The sequence below is a fragment of the Prunus mume genome, linkage group LG4 (genome assembly GCF_029339155.1).
Source record: "Prunus mume cultivar Tortuosa linkage group LG4, ASM2933915v1, whole genome shotgun sequence".
Lineage (NCBI taxonomy): Eukaryota > Viridiplantae > Streptophyta > Magnoliopsida > Rosales > Rosaceae > Prunus > Prunus mume.
Genome location: NC_142701.1, coordinates 20,999,207 through 21,019,178, shown reverse-complemented (window position 1 = coordinate 21,019,178; position 19,972 = coordinate 20,999,207). Strand labels below are relative to the sequence as shown.

General features: G+C 36.9%; 4 protein-coding genes across 8 annotated transcripts; 1 reads left to right on the top strand and 3 right to left on the bottom strand.

Annotated features, from left to right (window-relative positions):
- Window positions 1-332: 332 nt before the first annotated feature.
- Window positions 333-6,915, bottom strand: LOC103329657 (Proline-rich spliceosome-associated (PSP) family protein / zinc knuckle (CCHC-type) family protein). 2 transcript variants are annotated; one of them, XM_008232155.3, is made up of 9 exons: window positions 6,697-6,915; window positions 5,561-6,136; window positions 5,273-5,354; window positions 5,048-5,123; window positions 4,227-4,307; window positions 3,697-3,833; window positions 2,417-2,669; window positions 1,710-1,773; window positions 333-1,171 (listed from the first exon to the last, which is right to left on the bottom strand). In XM_008232155.3, the coding sequence occupies exons 2-9, from the start codon at window positions 6,087-6,089 to the stop codon at window positions 567-569; spliced, it is 1,827 nt and encodes a 608-aa protein (XP_008230377.2). In that variant the 5' UTR covers window positions 6,090-6,136; window positions 6,697-6,915; the 3' UTR covers window positions 333-566. The 2 variants fall into 2 exon arrangements, with proteins under 2 accessions (XP_008230377.2, XP_008230378.2); XM_008232156.3 differs by having other exon boundaries at window positions 5,468-6,136; window positions 6,697-6,861.
- Window positions 6,916-9,755: 2,840 nt separating this feature from the next.
- GEX3 (gamete-expressed 3) lies at window positions 9,756-13,429 on the bottom strand. The gene is given in 11 exon segments (XM_008232198.2): window positions 9,756-10,649; window positions 10,856-10,998; window positions 11,090-11,149; window positions 11,223-11,255; window positions 11,551-11,637; window positions 11,724-12,008; window positions 12,106-12,352; window positions 12,551-12,862; window positions 12,864-12,881; window positions 13,009-13,196; window positions 13,298-13,429. Coding segments are annotated over 11 exon segments (2,064 nt in total). The 5' UTR covers window positions 13,389-13,429; the 3' UTR covers window positions 9,756-10,049.
- Window positions 13,430-13,633: 204 nt separating this feature from the next.
- LOC103329656 (uncharacterized) lies at window positions 13,634-14,980 on the top strand. The gene is made up of 2 exons (XM_008232154.3): window positions 13,634-13,780; window positions 14,269-14,980. The coding sequence occupies exon 2, from the start codon at window positions 14,293-14,295 to the stop codon at window positions 14,623-14,625; it is 333 nt and encodes a 110-aa protein (XP_008230376.1). The 5' UTR covers window positions 13,634-13,780; window positions 14,269-14,292; the 3' UTR covers window positions 14,626-14,980.
- Window positions 14,981-15,135: 155 nt separating this feature from the next.
- LOC103329655 (isoprenylcysteine alpha-carbonyl methylesterase ICME-like) lies at window positions 15,136-19,936 on the bottom strand. 4 transcript variants are annotated; one of them, XM_089049821.1, is made up of 11 exons: window positions 19,344-19,936; window positions 18,964-19,035; window positions 18,288-18,357; window positions 18,124-18,204; window positions 17,835-17,909; window positions 17,215-17,316; window positions 16,981-17,120; window positions 16,532-16,597; window positions 16,288-16,431; window positions 15,783-15,873; window positions 15,136-15,613 (listed from the first exon to the last, which is right to left on the bottom strand). In XM_089049821.1, the coding sequence occupies exons 2-7, from the start codon at window positions 19,022-19,024 to the stop codon at window positions 17,006-17,008; spliced, it is 504 nt and encodes a 167-aa protein (XP_088905947.1). In that variant the 5' UTR covers window positions 19,025-19,035; window positions 19,344-19,936; the 3' UTR covers window positions 15,136-15,613; window positions 15,783-15,873; window positions 16,288-16,431; window positions 16,532-16,597; window positions 16,981-17,005. The 4 variants fall into 4 exon arrangements, with proteins under 4 accessions (XP_088905947.1, XP_088905946.1, XP_008230375.2 ...); XM_089049820.1 differs by having other exon boundaries at window positions 18,964-19,040; window positions 19,344-19,934; XM_008232153.3 differs by having other exon boundaries at window positions 18,964-19,040; window positions 19,344-19,892.
- Window positions 19,937-19,972: the final 36 nt, after the last annotated feature.

The window sequence follows — 19,972 nt, the reverse complement described above, 5'->3', positions numbered from 1 at the left end:
ACCTATTCTCAACAATTATAAACCCGAACCCACCACCATCCACTGGAGTTCACAACAACTAAAGTGATTTTTAGTTTTGTTGAAAATTGTTGGCATCAATTCTCACCTTTATCGCAAGGGCCATCTCAATTAGTTAAAAAGCATTTAACCATGCATCCGAGATCTTAAGTTTGATTCCTCCTTCCCCCTGAATGAAATTAAAAAGATCAGATCAAATCAAATCTCGCCTTTCTATGAGTTTTGCGATGCTTAAATTCGAATGGTATTTCTACCACTTATGCAGGAAAATTCTAGTTAACAAATAAACAAAAGATTTCTTCAAGAAACAAATAGCATGAAATCAACGCAACATCTCATAACTTTTTAAACGAAGCCACAGCAACAGAAACAAGGAAAGAATGGAAGCAGTACATACAATTAGAGTAGCATACAACAACAGCTGATTAAAGAGCCATCTAAACTCATCAAGCTCTATCTAGTTATTTGTACAAATCCCTCCTTGGGTAAATTAAATCATCTCTACATCCATCACAACTAGCATCTTTACTAGTTACATGTCATTCTCATTACCTCCTACGGTGATGGCGATGCCTGTCTAGCCTATCCCTAGTTGAACTATCAAGGTCGTAGTCACTCCTGCTTTCATCATTCCAATTTTCGAAATTGGCCGAGTCATAATCCTTGGGCGAATGATGAGGATTTGAGTATGCAAAAGAACCTTCATTGGACAAAGGGATTCTTCTACCTCTGTCTGATTGGGACCTTCCAAAGGTAGGGCTTCTTGGTAAGTTGTAACCATAATCGTAACTACTATATCTTGGGGGGTAACTAGATGGGCCAGAACCTGGTTCAACGCCAGGAGGCCCGTCATCTCTATAATCCCTGGACCACCTTTGCTCACGGTGATGCCCTCTGCTGACAGGTTCTGAATAATGGTTCGATCTGCTGTATGAGCGGTTCCTAGAGTGATCAGAAAACGAAGGTGCAGTTGCCCAAAGTCTCTCATCAGCATTTTCTGGGATTGGTCCGTTCAATCCTGGAAATTCGACTGTCATTTTCCTCTGTGGTTCAGGATAATCGGTTTCAATAATTTCCCCATCCTCCTGTTCTCCCTTAATTTCCTCATCAGCATAAATTATAATCCCTGATGGCTGATCCTCGTCATCTGGATCTAAAAATGTTAAGATAAAGCGTCAAGGCTAGAAAAAAGAATACAAATTTATAAATAAACCCAATTCTAGACATGTATTTATAAAAAAACCCAAACACTATTTAAACATAGAAACACACCCAAAATCAACCCCAAAGTCAACAATTGTATATTTTTTGGGTGTGTTTATAAATGGGTTTTGAGTGTGTGTAATAATGGGTTTTATGTGTTTTTATAAAGTGTTTTGGGTGTTGGGTTTTTTTATAATTTCAGCTCCCATTTTAAATGGAAAACAAAAAGGGAACAAGTCCAATAAACTAAGACTATGACTAGCAAGTAGCTTGTTGAAACTAAAACCCTAAGTTTGATAATTTCCAGAAAACAGGATGGTCAAGGGTCAGGAGATTAGCACAATACTCTCCATAAACTTAGCAATGAATCTGAAACATTTGAACTGGGTCTCTCCAGGAAATGCACACCCAGACTGCTTGTGGACTATGATAAGTATTCCTAACTGGTTGTTTTAAGTGACTAAAGTCAGTAAAATATATTCAAATACCTAGATATCCTGGTGGGTAACCAATTTCTCGCATTCTGTTAAGCCAAGGAGGTGGATCAAGCTCCTGCACAAAACCCAATAGATAAATAAATAAATAGATGCATATATAACTGAAACAAATTTAAATAGAACTTTCTTTTTGACAAAACAACAACTTCTAGAAAGGAAACCAAACTCTATCGGACCAAAAGAAAAAAAAAAGAACCAAACTCTAACATTAACCTTGGTAGATTCATCAAATTCATCTTCACATGTTAACTTGATATAATAAATTAAAAAAGCCACAGCATGTTTGGTTGCTAAGAAGGTTGTAATCTCAACCAAAGAAATGAGGGTGACAGTAGTTATACAGCTTCAGCAATGTGAAACTTAATATATTTGCGAAGCAATTTGAACTCAACTAAACTTACTGTATTTAATAGAAATGTAATAGTATAACCCTTATCGGCAAATCTTGCATTCCAATTAGACTACTTTTATCCACAGCCACATATTCTCTTGTAAGCTGTTAGCTTCTTAAAAGTGCAACACACTGTACGGTATATCCAAATTCAAGTCATACGGACACGTCAAACATTACCTTTTAAACTAATAAAATCAGGCATAGGAGCTTAATATTCAATTATCAATATTTGCCTTGCAATTATAAGAAGCACCACTAGAAATTAACAAGTCTTCTATACTAAACACAAAGAGTTATCATTTACCCCAATACCCAAAAGCTTCCTTGTCTCAGCATCGAGAGCACCAGGCCTTAAACCATCATATTTTCCAGCTGGAGAATTCTGATAATATCGTGTTGAATTGCGAGAATTAGCATTCTGATTTCGTTTGAACTTGAGCTGTTTGCGGGCATTATTGACAGCAACATGGTTACGAGGCTTAGGGCAATCCTTCAACGAATGATTGTAAGAACCGCAATTGAAACAACGGCTTGCATCATCTATAATCTCCAAGCCTCTACAACATTAAATAAGAATGAAAAAGATCTGTAAGGCATTCTAACAAACACAAATTTTACTTTAAAATAGAAGTGATGCTCAAGACAGCCATAAAATGGAATCAAATATTTCACCAACAAGAGTACCATATGAAGCAGCCTATATGTCATGCAATGACGAGATTAAGGATTTAATGAAGGCCTCTACTTAGACACCTGATTCAAGAAGCCCACTCACCCTTTACCTATTCATTATCATTTTTTTTTTTTGGTCTGGTTGTTACTACCATCCAAAAGATCAAGGACATAAATGTCTATGAGAAGATTAAATCAAAACATGGTAAATAAGGAACCCAATACAAAACTTTCAACAGCTAAATAAAGTAATACTGCCATCACACAAGAAAAAACCAATGGCACAATGCTAATGTATTATTAGAGCTGAATGAAACTTAGCAAGAGCACAAACATATTTGTAATTAACAAAACCAAGTTTGCTATTTGCAATAAGTGCACTTGAAAGAAGAGATCAGGTCTAGGTTTTGTGGGAGGAAAAGATCGAAGAAGAGATCATATAATCAATCCATCACCATCTTCAAGGAATATTACATGTATCAAAAATTTGTTGGGGAGTTGAAAGGTTCTCATTGTAATTGAGAGACCTATAATGCTAGTCTAAGAGGGAGGCATCTTCAGTTATGCATATTTGTAAGTACTTAAAGGCAAGAGAAGAGAAGAAAGAATTTATAGAATTCTTTTCAGCAGCATATGCTGCAGTGTAGGATTGTGTCAATCGAGTCCTAGGGTGATGATTAGAATCCTTCTAGTGCGAAGGTAGTAGTCATTCTGCCTTGTCCTGAACCATAGATCCTTGATTTCTATCAGCGCATATTTTAAGTAGACATGCCAATACAATGTCTCATCGAGCAGGCATTTTATTATCAGTCAGCTTTGTTGACATTGCTACATTCCTATTTTACTTTTTTTTTTTGGTCTAAATTCCTATTGTACTTGAGATCACATAATATAGGGGGGGGAAGTGTTTACCCCTCCAAATTACTTGAGCCACCAGCCAAAGTCAAGCCTAAGGCATAACCACGATCATATAGAGGCACATAATTGCTATCCAAAGGAGTGGATTCCTTGCTCTCTGCATTCCTTGTTTGGTTGTCCATCCAAAAAGACTGCACATGAAAGAATACTTCAGAAGAACTAATGGCAAAGTACTAAGAAAAAAAATATCACAAACAACATTCCTTTTTTCCTGTTTTTGTGACAAACAGAAAAATTAAAAAACTGAAGAAATCATTAAACACATCTTGGGCACCATTATTTTATCATCGTTGTAGTACAAGTGTACAAAAAAATGTGGGATTTCGGGAATGTCCTATCTCCAAAAGGGAGGTGAGGAAAGTTAAACCAGGAGATGCTGCCACAAGTAGTGGTTGCATAAGTTTAGCAACCAAGCATGGTAAACACCCCCTTGCCTCCAAGCTTTTGGTAAGTAATTGGAAAAACGCCACAAATCAAGCACACAGGATGTATATAAAGCATAGATACAATAATGGGACCCTCACCACTGCAGACATCTTCTCCGTGCCAACATGGAGAGCTGGAAAGAACGTGTCTTCACCTGATTCCACCACTTCAATAGGATCCTGAATGATTAAGAAATTCAAGTAGTATTCATACACCCAATACAGCCAAACGATAGACAAAATATATTACATAAAAACACAGCATTATAATTGAGTCAACAAATCAAAACAGGTAACAGCCAATTGAAGACTTCCACTCTCCAAGATACTCTTGTTTTCATTCCATACGACCATAAATATAACCAGAGAAATCATTCTCCAAAGCTTAGTCCACTTCACAAATCACCTCTCAGAGTTGAATGTTTAAAAGTACTTCCAAAGCCCAAACCCACCCCATGTTTTGACTTAAGTCTTCAGAGGCAAAGAAAATGGAACTTAAGCGCTTTGTTTACAACTTAACACATTGGATAATCTATCCCATTGAAAATGATGTCACAAAATAAAATATTCAAGATGTTGAGCCAGCTAAAATCCAGACATTTATATTCATTCTCATTAGAGGATTTTTTTTGTTTTCCTTTTCTTTTTATAGTTTGTATTAGTTTCTTGCCTACATTGATATTGTTTTTTGTTAAAAACAATGATTTATCAATACATCTTACTAATATGAGCATAAGAATTGATTTTGTTTTTCTGTTGAAGGAAACTATATGAACATAAGATATTGTCAAGTCTAATAATTTGAAACAAGGATGACTTCTGATCCTTGGAACTTTTTAATACAACTCAAACTGAATATACCCAGGTCATAAAGATCCTTTATGGGAAAACCCATCCCTAGTATAAATGAGGAGTCTTACTTGAGATGAAGGAACATGTTGAGCATGCCACTCTGACCACTGCTGTAATAGTTCTTCAAGCTTATGTTTACTAGCTCTGTAATATTAAACAAATAAGCTGAGAAGTTGACAAATGGAGAACTAACCACATTACAAATATCTATATAAACACATATGTACTTTGTAGTATTTGTTGGCTTAAGGTTATATCAAAACATTATGCAACAATGATTACTCCAGCCCAACCTTGTTAACGATTTATATGTTACACGCACTGAAGGTTGCCGCTCATCAACTGTTATTCGGGCTCTCTTAACACCTGATATAGCTGGCAATGTTGAATTATGGAGAACAGAAATTCAAAGATCATGTCACAACCGAAGATAACCAAATTTTCAGCATCCTAAAAATTAACATGCATCATAAGGTTAAGAGGTAAACCTATTTGCATGTATTTTCCAGTTTCTCAGTTGGAAAGAGCTGGAATATGTGCAAGATGAAAACAATAAGATGACAAACGTGGAAGAAGGATACTAGTGCCACCGGTTTTATGGGTTCCAAAGGGACTTGCATCTTGGATAGGAAGGCAACCATTCTTGTGCACCTTTGAGCAGAAGATATTTGACTCCTGTGCAACTGTAACAGTTTCAGACTGTGCAACACTTAGCAAAGATGATTCGTCAAATAAATCATTGTTATGATTTGCTTGCCGTAGGCAATGAGCGTCTCCCTCCTTGTTACCCTTTATTTTGATTTCTTCATTTGCAGAACCAGAACTGTTAAAAGCAGGGAGGTTGCTTATGTCCTCAATTTCCATATCTGAACCGCTACCGACCAAATCATTTTCAAGGTTTTCTTCTGGTATGCAATGGCTAACTTCATTTTGAACATCACTGTCATTCCCCAGATTCTCACTTTTCGGTTTATCTTCTCTATCCTCCGAATTAGTGGGTTGAGAATCAACCTCTTTAGAGTCGAAAATAGAATTGTTAGGTTCATCATTCACACTCCCACAAAGAGAATCTCCAGAAGGAGGGAGACCGATAAAATCCTCAGATTCCATATTCAACGAAGAAGCAACTTCTTTTGTAACAGACTACACGGAAACTCCTGCATTACATGAACAATCAGAAAACCAAGTATGATATAAAACTCAAATACTACTACTAAAGTACATTCAAGCGCACAAACACATGTATACCGGTATATATTTGTATGTAGACAAAAATGCCTTAAATTTGGTATTCAGGTACAGATATACAAGACTACGAGATAAAAATAAAGCTTGAAGAGTCAAGAACACCATCATTAAACCACCAGTATTAAAATTAATTTGACCAAGACTTAAATAACCACAATCTGGTAGTAGAATCAATTATCCAGACACCACACTACCTCAACTCAAATATTCAATCTTGAAACAGACATCACAATCAATTATCACAAATCTTTACAACAACAATAAAAGAAAATACCATTTAAAACAGAAGGAAAGAGGAAGGTAAGCATATGATTGTCAATGAATTCAAGCTCTGTTTAGTTGCCGGGAAAACAAACACGCAATAGAACTAAAGCCTCAAAGCTAATTCCAAGGTTTCTCGGCAGCCAAACGGAGATGAGAAAATATATAGAAAGGGACCCGAAATTAGGGATTTGAAGAGTGCAATTACCTTGAGTTGAGTGAGATTAGGGTTTTGTTAGAATGCAGAGCAGCTTGAATCGAACTCCAGGAGATATCTCGGATTCCGAGAGAGAGAGAGAGAGAGAGAGAATGATTGAATGCGCTGCGGCGTACGGTACAACTCGGGCTCGCCGCCGCAGCTATTTGTTTTGCTATTTCTAGTGTAGAGAAATCATTGACCTTTTTTTCTTTATTTTTTTTGTTCTTTTCTTACCTTGTTTGTACAGGGGTGGCATTTTAAATCGAAAAATCGAAAAATCGCAAAAATCAACCGACAATTTATCCGTAATGAAACCACAATCACGGTAAATCAAACCGCATTTGCGGTATTAAGAACCGAACCGCATTTGCGGTTGCGGTTGTATTTGATTTTCAAAACTTGTGGTTACTGCAAACCGCAAAGTATAGCATTTGGATGATGAAGTTGAATTCTACAATGAAATGAAACATATGACAACTTGTAAGTAATTAGTTTATTTATGCTAATGTTATTTATTCTTCTTCTTATAATAAAATGTACTAAACTATGTTGTTTTATTTGTAGATAACATTGGTGCTCAAACAATACAACGGGGTTCTCCAAATCCACTCATCACCAACACTTGAGTTTGTAACTTTAGTTTGTAACATTGGTGCATTGCATTTTCCTTTTAGTTTGTAACTTTAATTAACTTTGAATTTGATTTTTCTTTTTAGTTGTAACTTTAATTCATTTTGCTTTGCATTTTCCTTTTAGTTTGTAACTTTAAAGGATTTGGAATTGGAATGCTTGAGAAGTTTAACTTTAATTGGAATGCTTGGAATTGTAACTTTAATTTTCTTAGGTTGTGAATACTTGAGAAGTTGAGGAGATTATGAATTTATATATACTTGAGAAATTGAGATTGTGTATTTATTTATTTAGGTTATGAATTTATATTTTTGTGAATGCTTGAGAACTTGCTGTTTTAAACCGCTTATTCGCGGTAATCGACTGCATTTTGCGGTTTACAGCAATGCAGTAAACCGCAAAACGCGGTTGGTTTGCGGTTTCAAAAATCACCAAACCGTAAATAGTCGGTCGGTTTGCGGTTTGAGTAAAAATTCGCGGTTACCGAACCGCAACCACCCCTACTTTTTTAGATATGAGATTAACGGGTTGCTTTCCCACTAAACCAATCTCAAAGCGACACACAAAATAGTTTGCCCTTAAAATAAAATTTGCTATCCAATCAAATGAATTTTTTTGAAAAAATTGTTATCCGATCTTAAGGCAAATTTCAAGGCCTCGTGTCACAATTATTTTATAACAGATAAAATTACTTCACAACATAATTACAGTTGAAAATGTTTTCTTATTAGATATTTTGACATGCTATGTTATTCATACGATTCATATTAGTAAAATTCTTCTTTGATATGTACAATTTTGTTTGGATGTGTTATATAGATCCAATTTGACAGTATATAATATATGTTCATATATATGAATTGTTGATGCCTAAATTTGGTTCAACAAAAATGATCTTCTTTGAGATCGAGGTTGGACAATTCTTCCGGACTAAAGTCAATGTGACCAACCAAGTCGTCCTCCAGAACCTGCAAAACAGAAGAGCTAACGATCCTTTACAGGAACTTTTTAATATTCTGTTTGAGGGCTAGGTTCATCCTTGGAACTTTTTAATACAAACTGAATATACCAGGTCATAAAGATCCTTTATAGAAAAACCCATCCCTGGTGTAAATGAGGAGTCTGACTTGAGATGAAGGAACATGTTGAGCATGCCACTCTGACCACTGCTGTAATAGTTCTTCAAGCTTATGTTTACTAGTTCTGTAATATCAAACAAATAAGCAGAGAAGTTGACAAATGCAGAACTAACCACATTACCAATATCTATATAAACATATATGTACTTTGTAATATTTGTTGGCTTAAGATTATATCAAAACATTAACATGCAACAACGATTACTCCAGCCCAACCTTGTTAACGATTTATATTTGTTCCATGCACTGAACGTTGCGGCTCATCAACTGTTATTCGGGCTCTCTAACACCTGATATAGCTGGCAATGTTGAATTATGGAGAACAGAAATTCAAAGATCAGTCACAACTGAAGACAACCAAATTTTTACCTGTATTATGCTAATTTTGCATGACCAGAATTGTATGGTTTGTCTACAATGCCTGGATTATAGCAGCTAAACTTTTTCTCCAGGCTCTGCCTTTGCTTTCTCAAGCACTTGAGAATGAAGACTTTGAAGGGTTGGCAGATCCAAGGCTGGAAAATAATTATGTTGAGAATGAAATGTTTCAAATGATCGAGCTGGCTTCAGCTTGTGTGCGTCATTCAGCTGTGAAAAGGCCACGGATGAGACAGGTATTTACAAATGTACATAAAAATGTAGGATTTCGTGCACGTCCTATCTCCCAAAGGGAGGTGAGGAAAGATCATGTCACAACAACTGAAGACAACCAAATTTTTACCTGTATCATATGCTAACTTTGTATGACCAGAATTGTATGGTTGTCTACAATGCCTAGATTATAACAGCTAAACTCAGGCGACTTTGCTTTCTCAAGCACTTGAGAATGAAGACTTTGAAAGGTTGGCAGATCCAAGGCTGGAAAAGAATTATGTTGAGAATGAAATGTTTCGAACGATCGAGGCGGCTTCAGCTTGTGTGCGTCATTCAGCTGCGAAAAGGCCATGGATGAGACAGGTATTTACAAAATATGGTATGACCCTTTCCATCATTTTGTTTGTACTGCTGAGAACTAATACACTTTCTCCACTTGCTAGGTGGTAAGGGCTTTTGACTACTTAGATGAATTATCAGATCTCAGTAACGGAATGAAGCCTGGACAAAATGAAATTTTTGATTCCGCACAACAATCTGCACAAACTATAATGTTTCAGAGAATGGCATTTGGTAGTCAAGACTACAGTACATGTTTTTTTAATCACACTCAGAGTCGCTGGAAAAGTAGAGACTCTAGAGAGCACGGGGACAAAACCGGGAGTAGCTGGACAAAACATGATTTCGTTGTCAGGATGCACATTTCTGTATTCTTTGTAATCTAGATTCATTGATACAGTATTGTATGTATCTGTGTTTGTTGTTTTCACATATAATATGGGAACTTGTCTGACAAAGACAAAAAAAACTTGCCATTTACATAAAAATTGGTGCTACCAATATAAAATAAGAGGCTTGTAATTTGCACTAGAGGCTTGCAATGTGAAATACAAAAGCCACACTGTGCCTCTTGCACTAGAAAAAGATAAACAACCACTGCAGCCTTGTAATTTGCAAGTCATCCGCGTATGTGGTATGTGTAATTATGTGATCTATTTTCTAATTAGTTGAAGATAAAGCCCTTCTTCTTTTTAATGATAAGCTCCTGCTACCAATCATTATCTTTGGCTCTGAATCCACTTCATCCTCATAATGCAACTTCTTGCCTGTCCATTCTTTTTCCCCAAGCAATGGATTCACCAATCTTCTTGAGCTTGAAGTTGGCTCTGATGGGCTTTTCTTGTATTCTCTTGTAAAGAACCCACCATCACTTGAGCTCTCTTCTTCTTCCAATGGTGCCTTCCCTTTGTCTTCACAAGAAGTCCAGCCAGCCTCTCCTCCTCCACTGCTGCTTTCTATCGAAGCTGATGTGTCACTTAATGTGTGGAAGACAGCAACACTCTCTTTCTTTCCACCTTGAAGATAATAGCTTCTGGTTTTTCCGTCGTATAGTGGAAGAAGAGTTTTTGACCTTGAGCTGCCTCCATCTCTGCCCAAGCTATAAGTTGTTGATAGCTTTCTCTCTATGCCTTCCCTTTTTTGTAGCAGATTGCCCAATTTCTCAAGCACCTCTTCATTGGCCATTGCTTCAACTGCAGCTTTTTGCTCAAGTTCTGTAATGGTTCTATCAAATGCCTTCTTTTTTAGTCGAAGAGAACGCTGGGATTAAGGATAAAAAGAGCCGCAAGCATATTTGAGAAAGTGAGGGGAACATGGCTTTACAAGAATTATAGTGCAAGAACTGTTAACTGATAAATGCTAATCTAGTCTAAGTTTAAGCATCTTTGATCTGCCTCACCTCTATCCCTTTCTTTAATGGAAAACTTACACTTTAAGGAACCATATGATAAGGATTTAAAGCTTACTCTCTTTTCAAGAAAACTTCCAAGGTTTTCACCTTTAAGCTTCTTTTTACTCCAAAATATACAACAAAATCGCACAAGTCCAGCTAGTACTACCATCATTGCAGATTCAAAAAGCAGGAACCAGAGTATTGCCCTTTCATTACCTGATGGGAACAAAAACAAGAAAGCACTGGCAACTCAAAACTTTCAAGTGAAGATTTACAATTATGGCATTTGCATAGTGTTGCTACTTACCAGTGTAGATGCTGACAAGCTTCGGCCTTACTTGGGAGCAGCTAGACATCAGCTTCTGACCTGAGTATGAGTAGAGAATTATAATCACTGTGAGATAAATGAGTGCCAAGTCAATTGTGGAGTTAGTTCTTACGTGTAGAACGGCATGCCAGTGGGTTTCCAGTCTCTGCATTCATTCAACGAAGACATATCAATATGTGAGTCCAAATGCTGCTAGCTCCACAGAAGATATACATAATAATATCATCTAAATACATTATAGGGTGGTTGTCAACCTCAAAGGAGTTTTGGATTGGTGTGCACATCTAATATGTCTCTATGGTAAAAGAATGATAAGACACTCTTCTTTCTCATGTTTCTCAATAGACTACAGTGGCAATCAATATTTCTACACACCGAAATATTGTATGACTGATGAACTATTGTTGAGAAGTATATGTGCTTTACTATTAGAATCTCACTTGAAGCTGCCACAAATGCAAGAAGAATCCTCTCGTCTAGTATAAAATGGCAAAGATCACTCTGAGACATAAAAGATGAGAATTGGCCTGGTACAACCGACCGAAGAATTAGGGTGTGCTAAGCAATAAAAATGGTGTGAAAAAGGAAGAAAACACCCCATAAATTGAGTTACCAGGATAGCTTTCAGACCAGTAGATGGACCCAGTTGCTGGAACATACAAGGTAAGAAGAACACTTTTGGGTTTCATAGCAGACACATAAGTATATTCGCCTACTGTGCGGCTGATCTTCCCCTCCATCTCTGTCAGAGAAATATAAATTGCAAAGCCAGTGCAGTCAAGGGTAGGACTGACTTGGATCACAGAATCTGTTACAGCTGTTCTTGAGAATTTCTTGAGAACACCAGTTGGTGAAAATGAGTATAGGAACCCATCTAATGAACCAATAGATATCCAACCTATTATAGCAGATGAAGTGGCAGAGAAAGCTAATCAATTTACCATGAGTTATAAACAGAATTTGGGCAAAAGTTCATAAAGAAACATGGAGTTTACCATTAGAATCAACAACTGGTGCATAATCTGCGGTACTTAATGGCCCAATACTTCCCTCCCACAAAACATTTCCTGAAGAAACATCTAGTGCCAACAAAAGAGCTTTAACTGGAACAGTAACATACAATCTACCATTGTTTCCAGGAGTTATAGTGAAAACTTTGTCGTAAGAACTTAAATCCTGGATCCACTTGAAATGTGGATGGTGGATTGATAACGAGTACAATTCTCCTCCAGTATTTGAGATCTGCACATTGTTATGACACTATAAATTGTTGATTTGACGAAAAAATTCTGAATGAAATTACTTTCCTGAATTATATAAACATTCTTCAAACTTATGTATAGTATACTGAGGGGAGAAACTAATCACATTGTAATATGCCCCTAAATTGTAATTCTGAAAGAAAAATGGGGAAAGAAAGCAAGGATGAGCAGACCTTACATAGATACTAGCCTCACATTCATCAATCACAGGGACTGAATTAAAAAAACAATCTGCACTGTTCTTCCTACAACCTTGACGATAGCCAAATAGATCAATCACAGGTCCAGCACTCCAGAGCAACTGTCCACGTGTCATGTATGCAAAGAGTCCCCGATTTTTAATATTTACAAATACAGATGAACTCATTGTGCTAACTGCCAGCCCAACAATCCCACCTTGTCCTTCTTTAGTTGGTTCTGCACTAAGTAAAACTTCTGCAGCTGGTTCAGAAGTTCCATTGTTTAACAAGTTGATCTTAATCACCCTGTTATCCTGCAACCAGATACATCTGCAAAGATTTGCATAAATTTACAACTTTTCTTTGTAGCAGATTGGAAAAAAGAAACCAAGAAAAAGAAAAACTTGGACCAGATATCAGATCATATTAGACATGACATATTAAGAAAAGCACATACCTTTCTTCTACCACCATGAACAGGAGGCATATCAGAATTGCATGTATAATTCAAATGCATGGTCCAAGCAATGGACCCATTACTTTCAAATGCAAGCAAATCTTTCTCAGAGCAAGTATAAACCTTCCCATCATGTCCAATCAGAGGCCTCGAAAGTCTACGAGAATTTCTTCTTGTTGGCTCTTTAGCTGCAACAGAGAAAACAATGAAAACCACAATCACTTTCAAAGGCCTAGCCTTTAGAGCAACATATTCCTCTAACCCAAACAGATTGACAGCATTTCATTACCTGGGTAGTTCTGGAATTGCGTAGACTGAGAATGGGTAGAAGCCAAAGAAACCATTAGGAACAAGAAGACAATAGATTGAAGCACTGCCATTGCAGCAAAGAGCAGTGTGTTTGTGTGGTAATGTGAGAGAAAAATGCAGTTTTATTGGGCTCTGCTGGTTTGGAGATAGTTCGTCATTTGAAAAGTAACGGTTATTTAACCGCTCTGGACGTGGGGAAACCAAACCCAGTAACCGGAGGGCTGTTTGGTTCATGTAGACTTGAGGAGGGCGACCCGTCATACGACGATCCGGGTCATGCCGTTTTGCTGGCCACAGGCCCACTTTTGACATGCTAGCTGGGCCATATTTTTTTGTCGTTTGATCCACGCCCATATTTTTTTGCTTGGGTTTGGGGATCTTAAACCCTTCTTTTACTTCGGTCAGGTCAGGCTTCCTCTTCTTCTTTGCCATCTCTGAAGATTCTCAGCGTTTCCCACCATAGGTAAGCTCCCATTTCTAACTTTTGATTTCAATTTTTTAATGTCTACTTCCATTTTCATTGAATTTTCTTATCTGGGTATGTCTAGAAATTTGATTTTCCGATTGCCAAAGCTAATTGGTGAGTTGTTCAATCCGGTTGACTATGTGTTGTCCTGCAATCTGATAATATCTTGAAATGTTTCGATTTGCAGTACAGGAATTGTCGTTTAATCTTGTGACCTAAATGACGAAAGCCTTAGTTATATTTTGATTGCTTGCCATGATCTGATTGTGTGATGTTTAATGCTAAAGCGTTCAATTTGCTAATTTTGTGTGTATCAATGTATCTTGTATTATGGTTTTTGACTTAGGGTTTTTAGTTGCTATTAAGAAATTTGGATGTGATTTAACGTACTCAGATCATTCTTCTGATTGTGTAACTTTGTATTATGATTTCATATATATTTAAATCTTTCTGCAACTTTTGTTCTACTTTCCTTCATATTGCAGTGGTTTCAATAGCTAAATTGAGGGATGGCAACTGAGGAACAAGGAGAAGAAAAGCAGCAAACCACAAGCACTCAAGCTGCTGCTGGTTTGGGAGGAGCCGTGGTAGAAAAGTATCGACAAATCAAAGAGCACGCAGAGACCTACCCTTATGTGTGGGGTTCCTATATTGTTGTATATGGTGGTCTTGCCCTCTGGACTGCTTACAGATGGAGAAAGCTTCGCAAGACTGAGGATCGAGTACGGGCCCTTCAGGACAGATTACGCAAGCATTATGCCGCCGAAGAGGCTTCTGCAATCCCTCCCACACCAGTTAGAAAGGTTCCAGTTCCACCACCTGCTGATAAAATCTCCAAATAGTTAGGTCATTGATCAATGCCGTTCGGCTTTCTTTTACCCTGGAAAAATGTTCTTCTGAGTTTGAACACAAGATTGCTTGAGACTTCATACTGTGGCTGAGAAATGGAGAGTCCAAATTCATTGGTAGTTTAGGGTAAAATGTTAGAAATTGATACTCTTATTTAACACATTTGTGTAGAACAGGTTCTTATATGCAAATTTTGTAAGACTTCACCATCATTTTATAAATAATGATGGTGACTTTCTATTTTGCCCTAAGTCAATAGGTGGTTGTATTGCTGTCAGAAAGGAATTGCGGAAAACATTGTAATGTGAGCTTTGAGGATGCAGTGAAATGGATGGTGGTTTGATTTGATGCCTAGTTATCTTACTCTACTAGAGTCTAGAATATTTGTTTAGCGAAGCTCACACTCCTTAAATTTGTTGTTCTTTCTTATTTGCACCTCATGCCATTGGAAAGAAAAAAGAAAGAAACTGTTTAATATGAAAAAAAAGAAAAAGAAAAAGAAATAGTCCCTAAATCAAACTTTGACTATAATAAAATATTTAATATTTGAAGGCGTTTAAGAATTAAGACTACATTCATGGACAACAAAAGCAAATTCTTCCAATCATCTAAAGTAATTGGATTACAAGGGGGGGCATCTCTGGATAAATCTGAGGCTATTGATCTTCAACTGCAATATTCAACTCTGGGATTACGATGCAGCAACCTCATCAAATTGAATATCTCATAATCTCTTTCGAACAATTTAGATCTCCGCGAGCTGGTTGAATCAACCACTTTTTCATGGGCTTTTATGATAAATAATGACCAGAGTGTGACCTAGAAGGGACTGATGTTGCGTGCCAACTTCAACAAGATCTCTGGAACCAGGCGTTTTCTGGGGGGTGCCAAGGCATCTTTCTCAAGAGCTTCTTTATCACCAGCATGTATCACAGCAACTAGTAGGTCAAACAATTCATCTTTACCACCTCTTAGAGGATCCTGCAAAGTGCAGCTCCATATATAATTGAATTCCTGATATCCTATTTCAGATTGCTATCCAAGAGTCTAAACTATAAACTAGTGTACGTGCACCAAAATATGAGTAGTAAATTGAGTCGGAAGTTTGTAATAGTGACAATAAAAGGTTCAACTTCGAAGTATAACTTACTTGAAGAAACAAATCTGTATGAGTCTTTCCACTGTATAGTATTAACTCGGCTTGAGCGCCTGCCTTTTGAAGCGCGTCTACAAAAATTTTACTGCACATAAAGACACATTAGTTTCTGAAGATATCAAACCATAATATATTTTGATTCAAGTGGTATTCAGATGTCCGTATCAAGACAGATCGAATTGAAGGTTTCCACTAAAGGCAAAATGTTTCTTTCAAGGTCTTAATCGGTACTGTACGGATAGTATAAAAAGGAAGAGCACAAGCCATGGATGACAGGCATTATATCTATTCTAATTTAAGAAAACATTTTTGGAATTCAATTTACAGGAGGCATAATAAGCCAAGTATTCAAATTAGACATCTACTACATATTAGTTTCTTTTATTGCTCCAGAAGAATATGAGCATAGCGTTAAATTAAGGGTACTATTCATATAACATATCCACAGGATGCATCAAATCCCATATGAATGTATTTATTATATCAGGGGCATTCTAACCTGGCATCTGATGGTATTGAATAATCTGCAGTTCCATGGAAAAGAGTAATAGGAGGCAAGAGAGAAACAGCATTCCTATTGCTTGGGTCCTTCACTTTAAGTTCAGGAGAAAATTGATGCAAGGATTCTTCACCTTCCATAATGCTGCATGACACATCACAACAAAGCATCATGAAGTAACAAACAAGAAAGAAAACATAATATAATTGATAGTAGCGCCAGCAAAATTTCTTATGGTAAGTACCTTAAAAAAATGGAACGATATAGTCCACGATTGTCGAAATGATCAACTAAATTAATCAAATTATACCTGTGAAGAGAATTAAAAAAAAGGTTCATTGTATTGATCCATCCATAACCTTCAATGAGTAGATCCATCAACATAGTACCAAAGCAATGACTGGTCATCAGTCTCTAATACAGCTTGATGCTACAATGAGCCATGTAAGTAATGCAGCAGTGTAGTGTTTACGGTGAAGTATCTGATGGAAAGATTTCTTTCCACTATCATATACCATGCTTCAAAAAATTTATGTTTCTAGAAGTCTGATTTTGTCTTGCCCATTTTTAGACACATTTAGAACTTTTTGTGAAGCCCCAGTTTTGCAAATGGTGCAACCAATTCATAAATTTTTTTCTTCAAATTCAGTAAAGTTCAGTAGATTCATGATAATGCGACAAATAAAACTTTACCCGCCAGATAAACCAAAATAAGCCTTTATCTGGGAGACGCTCCAAGAAATGCTCTCTTCTTTCTTAGATTCTTTGATTGCTTGCTCCAAAGAGCACAGGAAGAAATATGTGCACCAGCAGATTGTCCCATTAGATAGATTCTACTCAAAAAAATCACAGAAGGATCAAAGTAAGAAAAAGATATCAATCAGTTTCAAGATGGGGAAGGGAAGAACAAAATTGTTAGACTTTCACCTGTTTGGGTCACCTCCATAATCTGCTATATTGTTGCAGATATATGAGATACCCTCAGAAGCATCTTTCACCATATCACTGATGGTACCCTGGGGAAAATTTCTGCATGCATCATATGAGTCATATCAACATAACTTGTAGAGGACAGGACAGACTGAAAGTGAAAACTGTTCGTTTGGGTGACATACACAAAATACAAATCTTCAATGCATAGACAACAAGCATAACAAAACAAGAGGCTCTTTTTAACTTTTAGAATGGCATATACTCAAGTTTCAGGGAGCAATCCTTATATGGTTAAACTGAAAAACTGGCATAAATTAGCCATGCTTGATCAACTTTTTTGGACATGAATCAACAGAAGTGGTCTATTTTTTTGGTCGAAGAAGTGTCTATATTTTATGCCTATGCAGTTTTATTGGTATTGTTACTACAATTCTTTAACAGAATAGAACACAAACGAATAGTTTAGTGTACTAATGCATCCCTCTAATAATCGACACAACAACATGTGCCAAGTCAATAGTGCCTTATTTTCCAAATACTTCATTTAAAGCACCACAGAAAAGTTAATCTAATCGTGCATTACAACTTGTACTTCTTGAACTAAAAGCAATTACCTGTAATCAACACATGCCACTATGATGTCTCTTTCAGCCAACTGCAGACCTAAAAGAGATCCCCACGCTTTATACCTAAATCAGTATGAAATTATAGAAACTTAAATGTCATATAACCAGAAACTTAACCTAATAACACTTCGCATAATATACCCCAAGAAAAAGAAGAAGCAGAGAATATCATCTCTAGACCGTTGTAACAATTCACGAAAGAAATTTATAAGAATTGCTGAACTAACAGCTTCCAGCTGTCTTTAAGCAATGCCCTCATCCATTTAAAATCACTCACCCAATAATCCAGGCTCCACCAGTTACAAATACCACTACTGGCTTTTTTCCATCGCTATTTGCAGGTAAATAGAGATCCAACCTGTAAATAATACAGGATAAAATTTTAAAGAAATGAATTCACAGAACTTGTCAAAATCGAAACCTTTAACAAAATTCACCGACCTATTTCTTGGTTGATCTCCATACACAATACTACGCCGGACCTGGCTTGAAAAGAAATAACACAATGCAACTGGACAAAAATAAACAATCAAGTTATGCTCCATTGAACAGCTGAAGTTACTATTCACTACAATAAAATAATAAACAAAGTAAACAAAACTCTCATCACATGGCAAACAACAAAGCTGTGTTTAGGAAGTTGATTATGTCAAAGAATGTCTTAGCACAGCAGTGGGGATTCTACTGACATGTCTATACTAATTATCATAATGATGGGAATATTGAAGTGGAACATCAACACTAATTAAACTTGGAGCCTTTTCCAAAAGATGATTTAGATGGTGCACAATCCTGTCTAGATGGAACATTCTTTCTTCGATTAGCACCAACCACACAAATCATGACAGTGAAGCTAATCTTAAATGCAGATCCTTTTTTATTTTACACAAAGATAACTGCAGATTTTCTTATAATTCGATCAGCAGACATTATGATTTGATCAGTATGAACATTAAATAATATCTTCCAAGACTGGCTGAGGATTTTTAGCAAACAGCCAATTTAGCCTCAATGGTGATACCCATGAGCCTTCCGCCATTACACAGTCACAAAGTTTTTATTTTTATTTTGATCGTATTTTGACAGTGAGTGTAGGAAAAGTTAACATAACACACACCTTGAAGAAACCCGGGCATAAGTAACATGGCGTAACATCCAAGAGCAAGTAATCTTGTCATCCACCGGTAACCTACCCTGAATGAAAATAAATGATTAGAAATAACACAAATTTTCAAAGTTGAGCAGCAAAAAAAGAATGAAGTGAAATTTCAGGTTAAATTAAAGCTTTAAGGAGTCACAGAAAAGTAATGAAGCACATTATTATATAAATACATAACCTTCAATATTATTCAATATAAAATGAATTTCCTAGACTTTCGTTTTTGTTCCACGTTTCTATTTTCTTTCTGTTTCCATCGAGTTTCTCGGCAATCAAACAGAGCTAAATACATCCAATTATCGAGCTAGGAGCTGAAGAAGAAGAAGGAGAAGAGTTACCCGAGGTATTGAAGGAGCGTGAAGCTGAGGCTAGTGATCAAGTAGGTCTCTTTGGCAGCATGGCCGATGTCGCGGCCAAAAGACTGTTGCCGAAGAGGCCGAGGCGCGGAGGCGAGCTGCGTAGAGAGCCTGCGACGCCTCTGGGGATTCGTATTGGTATTGGCAATAGGATAGCTCAAAAACCTAGAAAGTAAGGGCTTCGCGTCCATATCTTGTGCCACGTCCTCTACTGCGGAGGACGAAGCGTGTCGAAGAAGACAATCAGTTTCCGACGCCATAGCTGGGAGCTCCAATCCGAGCAATGTCTCAGAAATTTGGCAAAAGGGATGGATCTGAGATTGGTTTTAGGCTTTTGGTGATTCGGTTGCTAAATTTTGCGTGGATTGGGTTGGGCGGTGCTTTACTATTTACCGTTAAACCGTTGATGTTTGAAGCTGAAGCTGGTGGTAGAGACTCGACCCGTTTGAAAACTCTCAGACGCAAAAATAAATAAATAAATAAATAAGATTAAAAAGTAGAAAAAAAAAGACGCGCTGGAAGCTGTTCTAGCATTTCCTCGAATCGTATAGAAATAAAATTATCCGATCCCCACCGTTAATGATTTCATTCCCGACAAATAAAAGGCTGGA

Bases quoted from the DNA above. Each gene is read 5' to 3' on its own strand.
- LOC103329656 (XM_008232154.3), top strand. From the start codon at position 14,293: ATGGCAACTGAGGAACAAGGAGAAGAAAAGCAGCAAACCACAAGCACT.
- LOC103329655 (XM_089049820.1), bottom strand. From the start codon at position 19,621: ATGGCGTCGGAAACTGATTGTCTTCTTCGACACGCTTCGTCCTCCGCA. The intron at 18,205-18,287 runs GTCGGTGAATTT...TATTATTTACAG, and splicing joins GGAGATCAACCAAGAAATAG to GTTGGATCTCTATTTACCTG. The intron at 17,121-17,214 runs GTGAAAGTCTAA...TTTTTTGAGTAG, and splicing joins TATGGAGGTGACCCAAACAG to AATCTATCTAATGGGACAAT.
- LOC103329657 (XM_008232155.3), bottom strand. From the start codon at position 6,089: ATGGAATCTGAGGATTTTATCGGTCTCCCTCCTTCTGGAGATTCTCTT. The intron at 4,308-5,047 runs GTAAGACTCCTC...TTAATCATTCAG, and splicing joins AACATGTTCCTTCATCTCAA to GATCCTATTGAAGTGGTGGA. The intron at 1,774-2,416 runs GTAAATGATAAC...GGTTTTGTGCAG, and splicing joins GGAAGCTTTTGGGTATTGGG to GAGCTTGATCCACCTCCTTG.